General features: G+C 36.2%; 1 protein-coding gene across 15 annotated transcripts in view; it reads left to right on the top strand.

Moving 5' to 3' along the window:
• The window catches only part of NEDD4 (NEDD4 E3 ubiquitin protein ligase), a 126218-nt gene that overhangs the window by 44546 nt on the left and 63284 nt on the right, over positions 1 to 18388 (top strand). For 3 of the 15 annotated variants that reach the window (XM_036262930.1, XM_036262921.1, XM_036262939.1), the window contains exon 1: positions 5656 to 7757. The exons of 11 other annotated variants lie outside the window; for them this stretch is intronic. In XM_036262930.1, the coding sequence (XP_036118823.1) occupies positions 6204 to 7757 (1554 nt within the window). In that variant the 5' untranslated portion in view covers positions 5656 to 6203. Of the gene's footprint in view, positions 1 to 5655; positions 7758 to 18388 lie in introns of those variants that run through there. One more of the 15 variants, XM_036262948.1, reaches the window with a different exon arrangement.

Genomic DNA, 18388 nt, shown 5'->3' with positions numbered 1-18388 from the left:
ACAAGAACAGTGTTATGTGTTCAAAGCTTATCTGTGATTAAACAGAAGCACAGAAAAGGAAGTTCAACAGTTTTACTCCTTTTTTAGTTTTAAAAGAATCTGTTTTTAGTATTAAAATGCATAATATGTTTTTTCTTTAAGAAATTATAACTATACTAGCAACTGAAGATATTGCAAACAAAATCAATTAATTAGTACTATATATAATATGCAAACATGCTCTTTTGCTGCCAAAGGATTTTTTAAGGCCGAGTGGCGGATGTTGACGATTTGTTTATCAGTATTGTTAGTTGCAGAGCTTTTTTTTTTCTGTTTGTATTTTTGCTTTTTCTTTTGAATAGCGAATATCTCTTTCCCCTTTGTCTTTACAGATCTGTTTTCCTTCTAGATAAGACCGGGTGAAATTTAGTATTAGTGTTTTTTAAATGATAAAATGTACATGGGGGGGCAGGATAGGGAGGAGGGTGTTTAGGGGGAGAAAAGGAGAAACATCTGTAACAAAAATAAATTAATAAAAATTGGAGAAAAAATTTACATACAAAAAGTATATATATACTATAAATTTTTATATTAAATAAGATAAATATCTGTGCACTTTATTAGTCAACTTAAGAACTAGAACATTACCCAAATCTTCAAAACCCCCTGTATCCCTTCCCAATAGTGTCTCCTTTTCTTCCCCCAATAGCAGTACATTGTCTTGAATATTGTGTTTATCATTTCTTTGCTTCAAATACTTTATCATGTTTATATGTTTCCCTAAAAAAACAAAACATAGTTTCATTTTGGATACTTTTGAATTTATTAAAATAGGATCACTCTGTATATAGTCCCCTGTGACACACTTTTTGGTTAATGTTGTTTCTATCTGTGAGATTGATCCATAACACACTTTCACTGATGCATAGTTTTCCTTCATTTGAAAATCCCATATTTTAGTTTATGCATTTATCCACCTTAATAGTGTTACTGTTGCTTCCAGTTTTTTGCTATTACCATTTGGTAAACTTTCTAGCTGTGTTTCCTGATGTACATATATGAGTGTATCTCTAAGATCCATCTTTTGGGGTTGAGTTGCAGGGTCGTGGTATTACTGTGTTATTTTTCCTGTTGTTATTGACACTGATGTGAACTTCTCTCTCAGTCTTGGGTGCATTGTTGGTGAACTATTTTATGTGAGTTATCTGCATGCTGTCCGCAAGGAAGGATAGCTTGTGTTTGCACTTTTCACCCTACTTGTCTAGGCTTTTTTTGCCAGTAACTTCAGGATGATGTGACTCTTTCTTCATTGCCAAAATTGATCTCTCCCATACTCTGATCAGTGCATGAACCGTTCTTGAGCGTTTACTATGTAGAGAGTACTACACAGGGTGTCATGATATGACAAAAGAAAAAAAATTACCTCCTACATTAATAATGGGATAATTCTAGAATTGTAAACATGATACATAAAAATGTTTAAAAGCTAAAAGCAGAAACAAAAGAATGCATTGATCAGGATATTAGAGATCCCCAAACCAAGCAGTGAGAAGTTCTGTTGCAGTCCAGCCTGTGATTTGGTACATGAGCTTGTAACCCTGGACAAGTTATTCAGTCCTTCTGAAAACATTTTCTCATGTTTAAAAAAATGGTGATAATATCTGCCCTACCTATCTGATAAATATATTGTGATGATAAAATTAGACAGTCGCTGTTAAAGCATCCAGAAAATGTTTTATCATGATTCAAATATAAAGTGTTAGTTAACGTTCATGGACTCATGCATTTGTGCCTCTCTGATACCATGTTTTTTGTTTCCACTAAGGTATGTATGAAGGTGTCTACTATGTTAGGTACTATGCTATGCCTTAGAAACAGCTCTTCTCAAGAAACTCACTTTACTAGAAAAAGGGAGCAAGAAATAATTAGAGCAGGGTGGTATGCATCTTTCTAATCCTCTGATTTGTTACTAGTTCTAGCAGGTAAGTGAAATACAAAGCACCTGAGATGTCATCTAAACTATAGCCATTGGTGGAGTAACAGGCTTGATTGCATAGCAATAAATGGCCTGTTCCACTGTAAATGTCATTTTATCTTTTTTCTCCTGTAGCATTCACAACTAAACTAAGAATGTATTCTGTTCCTAGCAAATTCTCTTTGGACATGTACAGTGAAGAGCACAGACATAATTTTAAGTAGAATCAATTTCTAGTCATCTGGAAAAAATTTGCAATATAATGATATTTGTTTGGAGAAATATTCCTTTTTTTCAGCCAATTTTAAGATTTGAGGGTTATAACGATAATAGTTTGGTGATGGTGGTGTTAACAATGGTGGGACATTTCAGAGCTGTGTGTCTCTAAAAGAATTCTAACCATCAGTGCAAAAGTTAGAGCTTCTGTGTCAGTGACCTTAGACATACACCCACAAACATCCAGCCTCCAAAGCTTTAGGCGATGTCTATGTTCTATCATCTGGTATGCTTGCTTGTCAAGTTCAGTGGTTGTATGAATCAGGGTTCTCCAGAGAAACAGAACAGAGGGGGGGAGAGAGAGAGATTGAGAGAGATTCATGCAATTGTAGAAACTGGTTAAGTAAAATCTATGGGGCAGGGATAGCAGATTGAAGACTCAGGTGAGAGTTGATGTTACAATCTTGAGTCTGAAATCTGCAGGGAACTCAAAATTCAGGCAGGGTTTCTATGTTGTAGTGTTGAGGGAGAATTGCTTCTTGTTCAGGAAACCTATCTTTGTTGATTAAGGCCTTTAACTGGATGAGGCCCACCACATTATGGAAGGTAATCTGCTTTACTAAAATCTACTGATTTAAGTGTTAATCACATCTGGAAAATAGCTTCATAGCAACATGTAGACTGGTGTTTGACCAAACAATTGGGCAAAATAGCCCAGCAAAGCTGACATGTACATTTTATCATCACAGTGGACTTTGGCCTTCAAAATTCTAGTCAATGACTAGGGTTATACAGAGCCTATCCATAGCATGCAGAGAATCACATTATTTTCTGTGTGTAGATAATCAATAACCAAACATGTCAGAATAAGGGGTCCTGAGCTTCAGTTGAATCCCAAGACATTATTTGTTTTATTTCAGAATATGAAATTCTATAGGACTTTCTAGATTCCTCCCAATGAGGCTGCCACCACTCTCTAGCTCTTCTCCACTTGGGTTAATGCTCCTCTTACGACATCTGTTCGGTCAGAGGGCTGCATTTTACAGGTTCCCTGGGTTCTCCACATAACTGCTCTGATTGCAGTACCAATCCCATGTCTCAGACCAGTCAGCAGTGCAAACGGTTCAGCCTGTCTGGAATGAAACTCGGACTGTAGGGCCAGAGAGTGCATATGGTTCTCTTGCCTTACTTTTCCTTGGCTGAAGACCTCTTTGCACATTTTTCAAGCAGCACTCCTTCTGGTCCAGCTGTAGTGCTTTTTGATATTTCTTTAGAGTAGTAGCTGCATCAACCTAAAAAAATATATATATCCTGCCCTGGCCAGTTTGCCTCAGTGGTTAGAGCATTGGCCCATGGACCAAAGGATCTCGGGTTTGATTCTCAGTCAAGGGCATGCATGTACCTGGGTTGCAGGTTCAATCCCCAGCCCCTGTCTGGGGCATGCAGGAGGCAACTGATTGATGTGTCTCTCTCACATTGATGTTTCTCTTTCTCTCCTTCCCTCCCTCCGTCCTTTCTACTCTATCTGAAAATTAATAGAAAAATATCCTCAGATGAGGATTAACCAAAAATATTTATGTGTGTGTGAAAGAAAGCATTAGGTAGTCAGAGTAATGGTGGTGACCATTCAGCCATCCACCCAACCTCCTCTCTGGTATTACTTCATGCTTACGTTGTGCCCAGCATGAGCTCAGAAGAAATGTTTAGTTATGGCCCTCACACTTCTAGAAGCTGAAAATCTAGTTAGGGGCCATGAAACTGATGTTTATAGTGAAGTTTACCAAAGAGAAAACACCGATCTGGCCAAACACTTGAGGTTCATTATTTTATATGACCAGAGAGCTTTGCCTATGAACTGGAAGTTGCATGAAGAGTCACAGGCATGAGCAGTTATATCTCATTGATTAGATCACTATTAAAAGTGATCTATTCTTTGCATGATCAGACCCCTAACTTAATTCAGGAAGGAAAGCTGAAGTCATTTGAAGGCAAAGTGAAAAGATTAAGACTTTCCTTCTATAAAGAAAAAGTGTTATAAGGGAATATTAATGAAGTCTGTAAAATTATAAAGGAGATAGATTATATAAAACCAAATAATATAATAAATGTATTACTAAGTTTACAATTACTGTATACATTATAAAACATGGCACTGTCTCATTCTAGTCAGAAATATAATTAATTTCATATTTCTATTTTTTCTGTCTTAATTGATTAAAAATACTGTTTAGAAAATTGTGATTGAGAACAGATCTGTCTCATGGAATTTTCTTTTTTAAACAAAGTGCAAGTATGTATTTTACATATTTGCTTTTACTTAGAGAAAAAAAAACCTTACTTAGAAAAATACAACTTGGGTGTAGTACCATGTGGTGTAAACAACTGAACTATTTTACTTTCTACTTTCCTATGAATGAGCCAGTATATATTTATTACTGGAGTTTCAGCTATAAAATTCAGGTAAGGGGTTTAAATATACCCTAGAGTATTATTTAAAAATAAATTTGTTTCTTTCAAATGGGGTACCAACCTTGGTCCATGACATTTGGGGCAGAAATTAAAATATTAAACTTTTATTACCTAGTAAACTGAAAATAAAGTAAAGGTTAAATAAATACAAAGCAGAAAAAAATATATGTACAAAATCACAACCCCTAAGAGGACAAATAGTCTACTGTTCTCTACTATGAGAGCTTTATCAGCAGTAGTAATTCTACCTCGAGGGTAGTGCTAGTACTCAAAAATGTAAACAAGTATGTACTTTGTTTATACAAAGAAATATGCAGCATGGTGTGTATTTCTTTATAGATATCAAACAGCTAAATGGATTGTTTCAGTGCACCAGTAGGGGCCAGCAAAGAGCTCTTAGAGTTTTTCAGAACAGAATTGGCATTGAAATATGTTTATTTGATGTGTTAAATTCTTTTTAGACTTCTTTACTTACCAAAACACTCGTAAGTGAATAAATTGCAGAGACAGTGGAATAAAATATCTTGTGTGCTCAAACTATATTGGGGTATAGTTTTCTGTCTAATCTGCATATATTTTTAATGGAATGTTTGCTTATGCGATTTCTTGGCAGAGTTTTAATAGTCAAAATATAAATGGCATCATTTAAACACTGTACTACTTGGCTGGAATAGACCCCAAAATTACAGGAGAAAATGCTTGGTGACAGCTTCTCTTAAACTTTTTTCTCTTAGCCATATGCTCAATTTTTGCAATAGTATTACTAGGCAAATTTTATATTTCTATCCTTAAGTTTCACTTTGTATAAGAAGTGTTTTGGAAGCTAAAACGTTATCTGTTTGATGTAATGCTAAATTTTTAATTCACCCCACAGTTTTGGTATTTCCAAATTGTATAACTATTTGAACTTATCTTGAAAAATATAACAGTCTCAATTCCTTTCTACATTAACTAACTTGACTAGATTCCTAGTATGGCTACTATTTGGAAATTCAATCCTCGATTTGATACTCAATTACATGGGGTTTCATTCCTACCAACTTCCTGTAATTCTATCCCTATGGGTAAAAATATTAGTGGCCAAACTCTGCTGGAGAAAGTATAGGCACTGTGATTCACATAGTTAAATGTTCATTTAATAGAGCTGGAGTGAAAAAATACTGTTTCAACTTGAAATGCTAGAAGATTGTTGTTCTTGTGTTACTCATTCATGCAAATTGGAGAAGGTATAATTGAAACAAGGTTGGCAGTGTTGGAGGCAGTGTGCTGCAGCTGAGCTCAGCTTAAAGGTCGCTGGAAATCAAGTGCTTTGTAAGTGAAGGCATTTTGACTACAAGCAATTCAAGACATTTTGGAAGCGTCAGTCTCAGGAATGGTCGTCCTTTTCTTTCTGTGATATCTAGTATCTAATGTTTTACTTAGGATAAAAACTACTACTTAAGAGCTCTTTCAGGCACCACAAATGATTTTTTCTTTCGACGCAGTGCAGCTGCTTCTAGCCTGTCTACCGACAGAGATCTTTGTTATGACTTTCAGCCCTTAACATGTTTGGAAATGAGAACAAATGGCACAAAGCTTACGATTGCACTTTGCAGCCAGAAGAAGCAATACTTATCCTTTGTCAGAAAGCTCCGAGGATGATTTGGATAGCAATGCTCCCATGTGTTTCAAAAGACCAACACGGATTTCAACATCTAACGTTGTACAAATGAAGCTGACTCCCAGACAGACTGCACTAGCTCCGTTAATCAAGGAAAACGTTAAGTCTCAGGAGAGATCATCTGCTCCTTCACCTGAAAATGTTAATAAAAAGAGCAGCTGTCTACAGATTTCACTGCAGCCAACAAGGTACAGTAAATGTCTTCAGTCTAGCAGTGTCTTAGCTGATGGTGAGGATGCTTCATTTACCTGTGTCTTGAAGGACAGCATTTACAGCAGTGCTGTGGTTGATAATGAACTGAATGCTGTGAGTGATGATAACCTTTTAAGCAGTTCTGCTGTTTGCAGTGGCAGCCTTAGTAACTTTTCGACCAGCGAGACTGGGTCTTACAACAGCAGCGGCAGTGATTATGAGTCCTGCACAAGTATCACAAGTGGAGGTTCATATACCAACAGTATCATCAGTGACAGCAGTGGTTATACTTTTCCAGCAACTGATGAGACATTTTTTGGTGGAAATTTATCTTCTGACAGCACCTCCAATAGAAGTGTGCCAAAGAGGAATACTACTCCATGCGAAATTTTTTCAAGAAGTACAATTCCTTTTGTCCAGGATGACTTGGAACATGGACTAGAGATTATGAAATTGCCAGTGAGCGGGAACTCGAAAATTCCACTAAAACGTTGTTCATCCTTAGTCATTTTTCCTAGGAGTCCTTCAAATACCCCACCAACTTCTCCAACAAGTGCAGGTACTCTTCCAAGCAAAGGATCCTATCAGACCTCACACCAGTTCATTATTTCTCCTGGTGAAATTGCCCACAATGAAGATGGTACTAGTGCTAAGGGATTTCTTTCAACAGCTGTCAATGGACTTCGGTTGTCTAAAACAATCTGTACTCCTGGAGAAGTTAGAGACATACGACCACTTCATGGGAAGGGCTCATCACAAAAGAAGATTGTCATTGCAAATAATACTCCAAATAAGACTGTCTTTGAAAAGTCATCTGAAGGATATTCTTGTGTTTCAGTGCATTTCACCCAGCAAAAAGCAACCACACTAGATAGTGAAGCATCAAGTGGTAATTGTAAACCAGAAATGTCAGAAATTAAGCTTCATTCTGATTCAGAGGATGTTAAGCTTATGCATAGGACATCTGCATGTTTACCATCTTCCCAAAATGTAGATTATCAAATAAATGCCAGTGGACAGTTGGAAAGACCAAATTTACAGATAAACAAAAACCATGCTATTTTACACAGAAGTATTTCATTAGGAGGAACTTATCCAAATGTTTCCTGTTTATCCAGCCTTAAGCACAATTGTTCTAAAGGGGGACCATCTCAGTTACTCATAAAGTTTGCATCTGGAAATGAAGGTAAAGTTGATAATTTACCAAAAGACAGCAACAAAGATTTCACAAATGAACTATCTAAATCTTCTAAGCATTCTTGTAAGGTAAGTTTCCTTTGGTCATGCTAAATGTTGATTTATATAGAATAGCTTTATGAAATATTCAGTTAAAATTTATTATAACTTAGCAGCTTTATATACTTTCCTGGTCCTTAGCTAGCAAATATTTTTGTAGCAATGAATTCTATATTTGTAAATCTGAAGAACCCCAAATAATTTTTCACTCTATTTTACCAATGTAGAAAATAGTCATTAAAAAAATTTTCCAAAGTGATTTTAGCCATAAAACATTTCTGTAGCCTAAAAACAAGCTTTAAATAATAGTTTATTTTATAACACTTTACCTTGGTATATTTATTTTTCCCTCCTCTCAAGTGGCATAGTATTTTAATGTCTAACTTCATTTTTTATTCCAACTTTCAAAAGTGCTCATTTAGTACTCTCCCTCCTTAATCATTGTGAAATAAAGTAAAATGTAGAGTGCTTATTTAAAATATTAAACAATAAAAAAAACCTAAAAATGTGAAAATCTTGTTAGAAATGAACATAGAGAAAAATGTTTTTCTAAAATACATGAATTTGTTAGATCATTGTTAAAAACAATTATGTTGCATGTTTAAAGCAGAGGAAAAATAAATGGCATTTTCATTTGTATATAGCCTTGACCACAGGAATTTTGTTTCCACCCTATTTTTCTTTAGCTACCAGTTAAGACTGCCTTCTAGATTATAACTTACTCTTTCAACAATACTAAATTTTAAATTTTATATTTTTGAATTTGGTTTCAATTGCTAGGTATTTCCCCTAATTTTCTAGTTACCTTATTAAGTTGTTATTTTGATCATTTTACTTTATTCTATTAGTAATTTAACTCGAATGAATCTTAATAGAAACATTTCCTTATGTAATGTGGCCTTTCCAAAGTATATTAAATAGATTAAAATTTTTTGTATTTGGAAGGTCTTTCCAGAATATTAAAATATTTTTAATACCAGGAAATTAAAAAAAAAAATCTGAATAAACCAATTCTAGATGATAGTACAAAATAGTTTGGGTGGAGGGAACTTATCAGTTTATCTGTGTTTATATAACACTCAATATCTATATTAAAGATTTTAATAAAACTTCTGGATAGGTAATTTAAAATAGATACAATATCCAGTAATTGCTAGTTTGTTTTCTTTCTTTTGAAATTTGGTAAATATAATGCCTAGATGTTAATATAAGCAACTACTTTCCTGAAGATGAAAAAGATCAGATTTTATATTCTGATTTATGTTTTAAAATTATTAATTCTATTTACAAAACTGTTTAAAAACCAGCTTCTAGGAAATTATAATCTATTTAACTGTTTTTTCCCCTAAAAGAAAGCAACCAAGTTATACTATGAAGAAACATATAGTTTGCTAATTAAATTTACATATACCTTGTAAATTTATTTTATTTTTCATGAAATAATTAATCTGCAAGGAATAATTAACCTAGAAATACTTATAGAAATATTCTGAAAATAGTTGATTTTGTGGTAATAGTATAGTTTGTTGTTGTTTATGCTTTTGAAAATAGTATTTTTAAGTGTTTTTTAATAAAGTGTGACTAAATGCTATTTGCATGGCTAAAAATATGCACTTTTATTGGTTTTATTTAACTTAGGTAAGCTTACAAATATTTTCTTGTGACGGCCAAATGCCTAGCTTTGTGCAGATTCTATTTTTTGGGGTGGATTATTGGATTATAAAATAGTTCAAAGTGTGTAATTTTCTGGTGTGCTTTAAATTGTTCCCTGTTTTAATGTTTATTAAACAACTCTTTATAAAAGTACAAACAATATATGGTGACTATTAAATTCAACATATACTAGATCAAAATTGATATAAGTGATATTAATGGTAAGTCAAGGGCTTGTTTTAAGAGGAAAATATGAATGTTGTTTTTTTCCTAAACATAGCAGTAGCAACAATAATGGGGTTTTAGAAATAATCCTGTGTTTATCAATAATTATATATTAATCTAATTATAGTGGTATATTGTAACTCATTTATAAATAAACAGCTCCCAAAATATTTCCCATGACTCCAGTTAGTCTGGGTTAGTGTTCTGATATGCTGAGTCTGGACTCACATTTAACAAGTTGATATTAGAGTAGCATTTAGTAATGTCAGCTATCTGTACCGAGCAGCCGTGAAATTATAGCTCTGCTTCGGCCAGGGACCCTTGTTTCTAAAGGACCGAGAGAACCGCCTTGTTTTTCTTACGTGGTCGTCTCCAGCAGCATAGTATCCAGTTTCTAGCTCTCTGTAATCAACAGCTCATTAATGGCTAATTTTTTTAATCCAGTGAGAACTTTTACCTGCATCTACGACAGGGCTCTGTTCTGTGTTTACAACTTAGAATGAAAATGAGCCTTGCGGTCTGCATGGTAGTATTTCTTTTCTTTATTTGCTATCAAAGACTGTAACAATAACGGACATATTTTTACTACATCTGCTTTTGAAATCCAAATTACTTTTGTAAAGGCTGGCTAATGACTTTTGATCTGAAAGTAGGTATTTGATGTTTTAACATGGTATGTAATATTTTGTCAGGTCTATCAAGGAATAAGTTAAGGAGCTAAGGTAGTTTTTATTCCGGTACAAAAATTATTATTCGTATTTCTAAAATCTGTGTAATAGTGAGTTTACTTTATGATTATTTTATTTTTCTCTATCTGTTGTTTTCTAACTCTCCTGTGTTGTGAGGATGCTCAGAGTTTTCATCACCCTATTATTTAAAACACTTTAGCATTTTGCCCAAGCATATACATTTCTTCCATTTTTCACATATATGCATGTTTTTATCAGAAAGTTTGGCTTTATATTTTTTACTTTTTGTTATAAAACTTTTTGTTTATTTTCTGTTACTTAGTCCTAGGTAGGTAAATTGCTTAAGCTTAGTATAGTACAGCTTCCAAAAAAAAAATGATGTCTTAGTTATTTCAAAAGTCTTTAACACTAATCTCAAGATTATACGTTTCAATACTTTAGTTGTTCTTACTAAAATAAATACCTTAAATATATAATTATTGTTCCATTATTTTCTCCGTCCTTATTTTATTAACTTTAGCAGCATATTTAGAGACATATGGTTAAATTTATTTTGAACAACACATAATCTTTCCTATAAAAACCAATATAGTTGATAAATATTGACTCTCAAGCTGTGATGCAACAATGTTAGTGAGCAGTTTTAGAAATTTAGTGTAAAATGTATGCTTGAACATGTTTATTTCTTAGAACTAAGGAACTATATTAATTTCAGAGTGTGTCAGGGAGTAGAATTGTTTGCTTCAGAAATACTTTGATTTTCTCTGTGAATGTGTCTTCTTTAATTTATTCATCTAGCACACACTTGAGTCCCTACTCTATGCCAGACACCGACCCAAGCACTGGGAATAAAAGATAATAAAGTGCAGTTGCAGTCTCTCTTTGGGGAGCTCTCATTCTAGTAATAGAGACACACTGGTAAACAGATTTTCAGTGTGGATGCGAATGTAAGAAAGATGTGACTGTATTTGTCTGGAGAAGAGGACCTGGTTGGTAGAGGAAGGCTTCACGGAGGAGGTGACATTTGAGCTGAGTCTTATAGGTGAGTTGGAATTCACCAGGCAGAGAAATCAAGGCCTTCTAGGGCAGTGATTCTCAGTCTCAGCATTATTGACATTAGGGCTGGATACTTCTTTGCGTGGGGCTGCTCTGTGCCCGATAGGATGTTTAGCAGCATCTCTGGCCTCGACCCACTGGATGCCAGTAGCACCCTAGTTGGCACAGTCAAAAATGTCTCCAGTCATTGCCAAATGTCTCCTAGGGGCACACTTACCCCCTGTTGAGAATCCTTGCTCTGGGCCAGTGATTTTCAACCTTTTTTATCTCACGGCACACATAGAGTAATTACTAATATTCTGTGGCACACCATAAAATACATTGTAACTTTTGCCGATCTGACAAAAAATATATATATAATTTTGATTAATTTATACCAGACAGCTATTGTTGTGTTGGCTGTTGTCATTTTTTAAAAATTTGACAATGTAAAGGGAAAGGGGTCAGTGCCCTTGACCAAATAGTCAGGTATGGCATATTTTAAAAATCCCTGTGGCGCGCCGGGTGAAAATCACTGGTGTAGACAGAAGCAGTCACACATGCAAGGCTGGTTGTGTGAAAGACACACTGTAAAGGGTTCAGTGTGAGTCCAGCATAGGGAGTGCAGGGGTATGGGAGGAGATGATGAACTAGAAGTGGGTTGGAGCCCCATTGGGTGTGGTCCCTCATGCTGAAGAGAAAGTAAAGTGTGTCCCGCTAACAAAAGATAGTTAGGCAACGGAAGTCTTTACTTGCAAGTGTGATGTGCTCATTTTTGTGTTTTTAAATAATACTTTTTGTGACACCGTGGGTTATACATGAATCATATTTCTATTTACTTAGATTTTTTGGGTGAATGGTGATGTCACGACCTGAGACAGGGAATTCAGGAGAAGGGGCCAGATTGGAGGAGTGAAGAAGAAATCATGCATTATTAAGTGTCCACACTGGAAGCTGCCCTGGCAGTACTGTCCCGGAGGGCAGGTGCAGATCCAGGACCGGGGCTCAGGGCAATGTGACAGCTGGAAATGGAGCTTGGGAGTCATGAATATAGTGGACGCCTTAGGTAAGGATGAAGTGAAAAGCATGAAAGAGAGACAGGGATTGGGGATGGGTGGGAGTAAATCAGAATTCTGGGACCACCAACTTTAGGGAGACAGTGGAAGAAGAGATCAAGAGGAGACTAAGAAAGAACCACCAGAGGGGCAGAGAGCCCAGAAGAGCATGGAGGCATGGACATCAAGGGAAGGAAAAATTCAAGGTGGGCAGCACACAGCCACAGAACTTACATATCCATCGAATGTGACATTTAGGAGGTTCTTGGGGGACATTACCAAGAGTATTCTTGGGAACACAATAGAAAAGCCTGGTTGAAATAAGAATGAAACAGGTAAGGAGGCAAAATAGCAAGCGAAGATCACTTGCTAAATGTCATAAAACAGGCATGAGATAGTGTAGGGAAGGCATATATGTAGTGGCTCCTATATAGAAGACACAGTATTAGGTGGATATAAGATGCATTAAACATATTGTTTGTCCACAAGAACATTGCAGCCTATTTTCTGGGGGAAAAGGCTGTACCTCTCTGTTCTTTCATCTTAGAACTATGGAATAAGTGAGCATATATGGTAAACACCAAAATGGAGATTCAGCAATATGAAATGAAAGAAACAAAATTAGAAGTGAAAACTTGAGACTGTCTATGAATAGTCACAACTCAATTTGAACAGCATTACTCTTTCTCAGTCTCCTCCCCATCACCAAAAATAAGACAAAACAAAAACAGAGCTTACATGTAGAACACAAGTCAGAGTTTAAGATCTATTCCTAGAAACTACTTGGAGAATAGGCTCCTCTGTCTCAGTGTCACTGGCTTCTTCCAGGATATGGAGCCCACCAAGTGCTAACTTTGTGGGGCCTCACCCTCAACATGATGATCGACAGTGGAAAAAGATAGACCAGGAGAAGCCAGGACCAGGAACCTATTTAAGCAGAAGGGGCTTGGCACTCAGAGTCCCTGGGTGTGGCCAGCCAATGTGTTGAGGTCAGGAGGGTGGTTAGCAGAAGGAGCGAATGAGTGCAGAGAAAGTGAATCAATGATGTTGTCAACATATCCAGGAAATACCTGAAGTATTGCTCAAGTGTGTGATTCAGTCTTCCTTGTTTGCCCATGTGTGAGATTAGAAGACTATGGTCAGAGGAAGACAGACACTTAGAGATTTATATAGAAAGCCTTTCAAAGGATGAACCGATCTATCCTGATTCAGTGAGCTCTTCTGGGGAAGACTCAACAAATGGAAGCAATTGTTGAAAAGCAATTTTACTTTCACTGTGCTTTAAATAAACTGCTTAGATGTTTCTAGAGCAGCTCTGAGAACTTGGAAGGGCAAGCAGTAGCATGTCTACGTACCTTGTAGCTCAATTCATGGCAAGTCACAACATAGAACACCTTGACCAGAAGGATCCATGATGTCTCTAGGCTCTAGGGTATCTGGGCGGTGGCAGCAGGGAGGATGTGGGAGGGGGCCAATATCAGGCCTTCTCTTGACTTAGATGTATTACAAAACTATAACATTGAAATATTTTATGCTTACCTTAACAGAAATAAATGTTACCAAGCAGCAAAAAATTTATATCAAGGATATTGGTAGTGCAGCAGACGGTGTCCTTATTTATTTATTTTTTTCCTTTATTGATTTTTAGAGAGGAAGGGAGAGAGAGCTAGAAACATCAATGGGAGAGAACATTGATTGGCTGCCTCCTGCATGCCCCACACTGGGGATTTGGCCCACAACTTGGGCATGTGCCCTGATCGGGAATCGAACCAGCGATCTCTGGGTGCATGGGTCGACACTCAACCACTGAGCCACACTGGCCAGGTGCAGACAGTGTCTTTAAATTCAGTTGTTCATTACGTAAAGAAATCTTTTTAACAGAATTGCTCTCTTTAGTTCCCTGTACAAAAGCTGAGAGGGTCACATTTTCTAGTATAGCTAAAATAATATTATCTAGGACTTCTTCCTTTTTTTCTTTTCTTCTCCTCTCAAATTTTTGTTGGTAGGCATTGCCTTCTAATGCTTTAAGGATTGTGGTTAGAGGATGGCTTAAGTCGTCAGTTGTTAAACGCAGTTTCTGGTTCAGTGGGTCTGTGTGGGGCCTGAGGGATCCACTTTCCTAACAAGCGCCCAAGTCGTACCGATGCTACCATTTCCCCAGACACACTTTGAGAAGCAAGGCTTCAGATCATTCTTTGATGAGAACAGTAATATAGTTCATAGTTGAAATATCCAATGAGTCCCTCTCCTGCTTTTACATAAAGAAGAGCCATAGGTATACTGTGGCCAGAGCCAAATAATTTGCTAAGAGATTGAAATCCATTTAGGCATTTAGACTAGTTATTGATTGAGACCGTGTAATACAGAAGAGATCGTTCAGACCAAGAAAAATTCACGAGCAAGGTTGCCTACCTGCCTCATAAAAGAACTTTAATATAACTCTTCCAAAATTCTGACTATTAAATGTTCCAGGATTACATTTTAGTTTCATTGAAGGACTGAAAAATATTGGTCTTTAAGGCATGTAGTCTACTTCAAGAAATCTCTGGAATTCACCGTGGCTATTTTCCTGGTTTATGTTGCTTTTATAATTGTTGCCTATATTAATTTTGTCTCCTCTCAGCATGAGATTTGAAAAATATACATTTGAAATGTTATATTTTTCTTCATTATTTTTGCTTATTCGAGCAATATCTTCTATCTTCCTCTTTGTGAACATTTTCAGTCTTTTCAGTATACTTCCCTCTAGTAGTTTCAGATAGGGTACTACTGAGAATGTTTAGTTCTACATTGGCTTGTGTAATGAATTCAAACATCATGTATAATCAGTGACGAGTTATGAACTGTCCTTTTGATGGCTTTCTAAGGAGAAAGGTTAAAAATCCTTTATGTATAATTTTGGTGCTTCTTAAAATTATACATTACTTCTATAGTATAAATCAGTATATGAAAATCTTAGGAGCTATCCTTCCATTTGAGTAGTTTAAGATACCTTATTGATGGCTGGGTTTTTGTAGTCTTTGTGACTGCTGAATGGCTTAGCCTAATCTCAGGGAGCCTCATAAGGTATTAAATATTTCAGGTAGCCCTTGCCAGTTTGGCACAGCAGTTAGAGCATTGACCCGCGGACCACAGGGTCTTGGGCTCAGTTCCTAGTCAAGGGCAGGTTCAGTTGCTGGCCCCAGTTGATGTGTCTCTCTCACATCGATGTTTCTCTCTCCCTCCCATTCTATCTTTAAAAGTAAGTGGAAATACATATATAATTTCAGGTTAAAAAAAAAAAAAAAAAGAAAAGAAGCATAGCAAGAAAAATGTTAAAGATGGGGAGATGGAAACAGGCAAGCAAGCAGGCAGGCAAATGTAAATGTTCTAGAATTGATCAAAAAAGAATTCTAGACAAGGGATTGAGCAAATGAGTAATCTTTTCTGGGCTCTAAATTACTAAAATGTAATTCCCTAAATCAGGGGCTTTTTGCCTTATTCACTGGTACATCCCCAGGACCTAGAACAGTGCCTAGCTCAAAATAGACACTCAATAAATATTTATTATATTAATGAATGAAGCCAAGGGATCCTTTGGAATGGGGTAGAGGTGACTGGAGAATCCTGAGAGACGAGGGTAACCAGACAGCCTGGCACAAACAGATAACCAAACTGGGATATTTAAGTGATGACTGTCATGATGAGTGGGAGCTACTTGATGCTTCATGCTTTGCACGAAAGAGTGGCACTCTTAAATGAATATCTTGTCCTCGGGGTGATGCCAGTGGAATATTATGATCGTGACTCAAGGATTAGTTTCCACAGTGGAGTCTGATTCATAGCCTACATATTCCACTAACTGGTACTGTAGAACTATGTGTCTGGATAGAGGTTCAGACTAAGTTTTCTAAAGAGAAGACTGAATGGGCCAAAACTTTTAAGGATATTTAAACAAAGGCCATTTGACTAGCTTTAAATTTATCATTGTTTAATAAAATGACTTCATTCCAGACTTGATGTAAGAGCTGGATTCTCAGAGTTGTTCCTGGAGTCTCAAGCAACTGCTTTAGCTAAGAATGACCTTTACCTTTTGTACCGAGGTTGAAAGACTGAACCCTCTGAAACAGTCACAGAGCTTAATGGAAACTCAAGTCATCTTCAAAGCAAATGAGTTTAACAAGTATTTATCAGAAATAGAATATGTGCCTGCTGTAAGGGGCAAATATTATTCCTGGCATTGACAAGTTTATAATTTAGATGACAAGACAGCATGAGCCATTAAAAGAAGCAACCAAAGAACAATAATGTATAATATATAATAATATACATATACTTACTTCAGGCAGGTAAGCACCTACGGTCTGAGAAATGTGGCTGCCTATATAATTTTTAACAAGAAAATACATATGCCTGTTTTTTAAATCAGGTGTTATTTCTTTGAAGATTTCCTTCCTGTCTTTTTCCATTCTCTCTTTCTAGAATTCTTTTTTTTTAATGTGTTTTTATTGATTGTTAGAGAGAGAGAGAAAATGAGAAGGAGATAGAGAGAGAAACATCAATGAGAGAGAAACATTGATTGGCTGCCTACTGGGGATCGAGCCTGAAACCCTGGCATGTGCCCTGACCGGGAATGGAACCTGCGAACTCTTCGTGCATGGGTGGATGCTCAGCCACTGAGCCACACCAGCAGGGCTCTTCCCAGAATTCTTACTAGCCAAAGTTTGTGCCTCTTGGATTGATATTATAACTTAACTCTTCTCTTCTCTTTTCTGTCTCTTTGCTTCCTTATTCTACTTTCTGGAAGATTTCCCTTGAGTTTCTCTTCTTTAATTTTAAAATTTTGGTTATTTTACTTTCTGAAGTTTTATCTTGTTTTGTGATGATTTCCTATTTTATTCTTATTTTATAAATATAGTCTTTTTTTTCATTGCTGGTATCTTCTCTGCAACATTAAAATATGCCATTTATTGGGGTGCATGCTGGAACATTCATTACATAGTTAATAGGAATTTCATTTAGTAGTTCTAGTCTGTATTGAAAATAGTTTGCCAAAATCTACTTGGTATGTATAAAATCTAAGAGTGTTCAAACAATTCACTACAGGTATTACAGGATGCGCAGCTAACTGAAACCCTAAAACTAAACTGTTCTAGACAGAGTTTGCTAGTAGTATTTACAAATGTATTGAATAAATACAATCTTTTCTTTGTCTGAGAATGTTTTATTTGTTTTGTTTTGATATGGGTCCTACATTGTCTCTGGTTCCTGAAGGCCACTTTATTGCTATTGCTGTTTGCTTCTTGTTGTTATTGAACATTTTTCTACAGGAGTCTGGTGAACCTTTCTGTCTGTCTGTATTTAGGAATGAGTCACTATGAAGTGATCTGGAGGCCAATTGTGTGGGGCTGTTCACTGGTAGGCTTGGTGATGGGAGACCTATAACTCTTTTCTCAGAGATCAGTCTGTTTCTCTAGAAAAGAAACTTCCAGTGATTACTCAGTTATGTTTTATAGCTGTGGTTAAACTAGGAATAAGGGTGATTTCTTTCAGTTTGGTTCAGTGGTTAGAGCGTTGGCCCACGGACCAAAGAGTCGAAGGTTTGATTCCAGCCAAGGGCACACACTGCAGTTGTGGTTCGTCCCTGGTCCTGGTTGGATTGTGCAGGAGGCAGCCAATCAATGTATCTCTCTCACATCAATGCCCCCCACACACACTTTATCTGAAGATATTTGAAAAAATATCCTCGGGTGAGGATTTTTTTAAAAAGTAATATTTACTTACCAAATTATTAAGTCCTGATGATAATTTAAATAATTTACATTAAGTGAGGGGTCTGGTTTTCATACCTGTTGCCTGAAGTATATTGACTATATTCTAGAAGTGAAGATACTCCTAGAAAGACTAAATTAAATATTCTTTATAATAGAATATGTGGTTTTCTTAACATATTTCCCAGCCTTTTACATGCTTGGCAGTTCATTTAAATGTAAATATGCATGCCTGTCACTCTGAGGAAGAAAAT

Source organism: Molossus molossus, unplaced genomic scaffold (assembly GCF_014108415.1).
Source record: "Molossus molossus isolate mMolMol1 unplaced genomic scaffold, mMolMol1.p scaffold_m16_p_1, whole genome shotgun sequence".
NCBI lineage: Eukaryota > Metazoa > Chordata > Mammalia > Chiroptera > Molossidae > Molossus > Molossus molossus.
The sequence above is the reverse complement of the archived record's forward strand: the minus strand, read 5'-3'. Positions and strand labels throughout refer to the sequence as shown.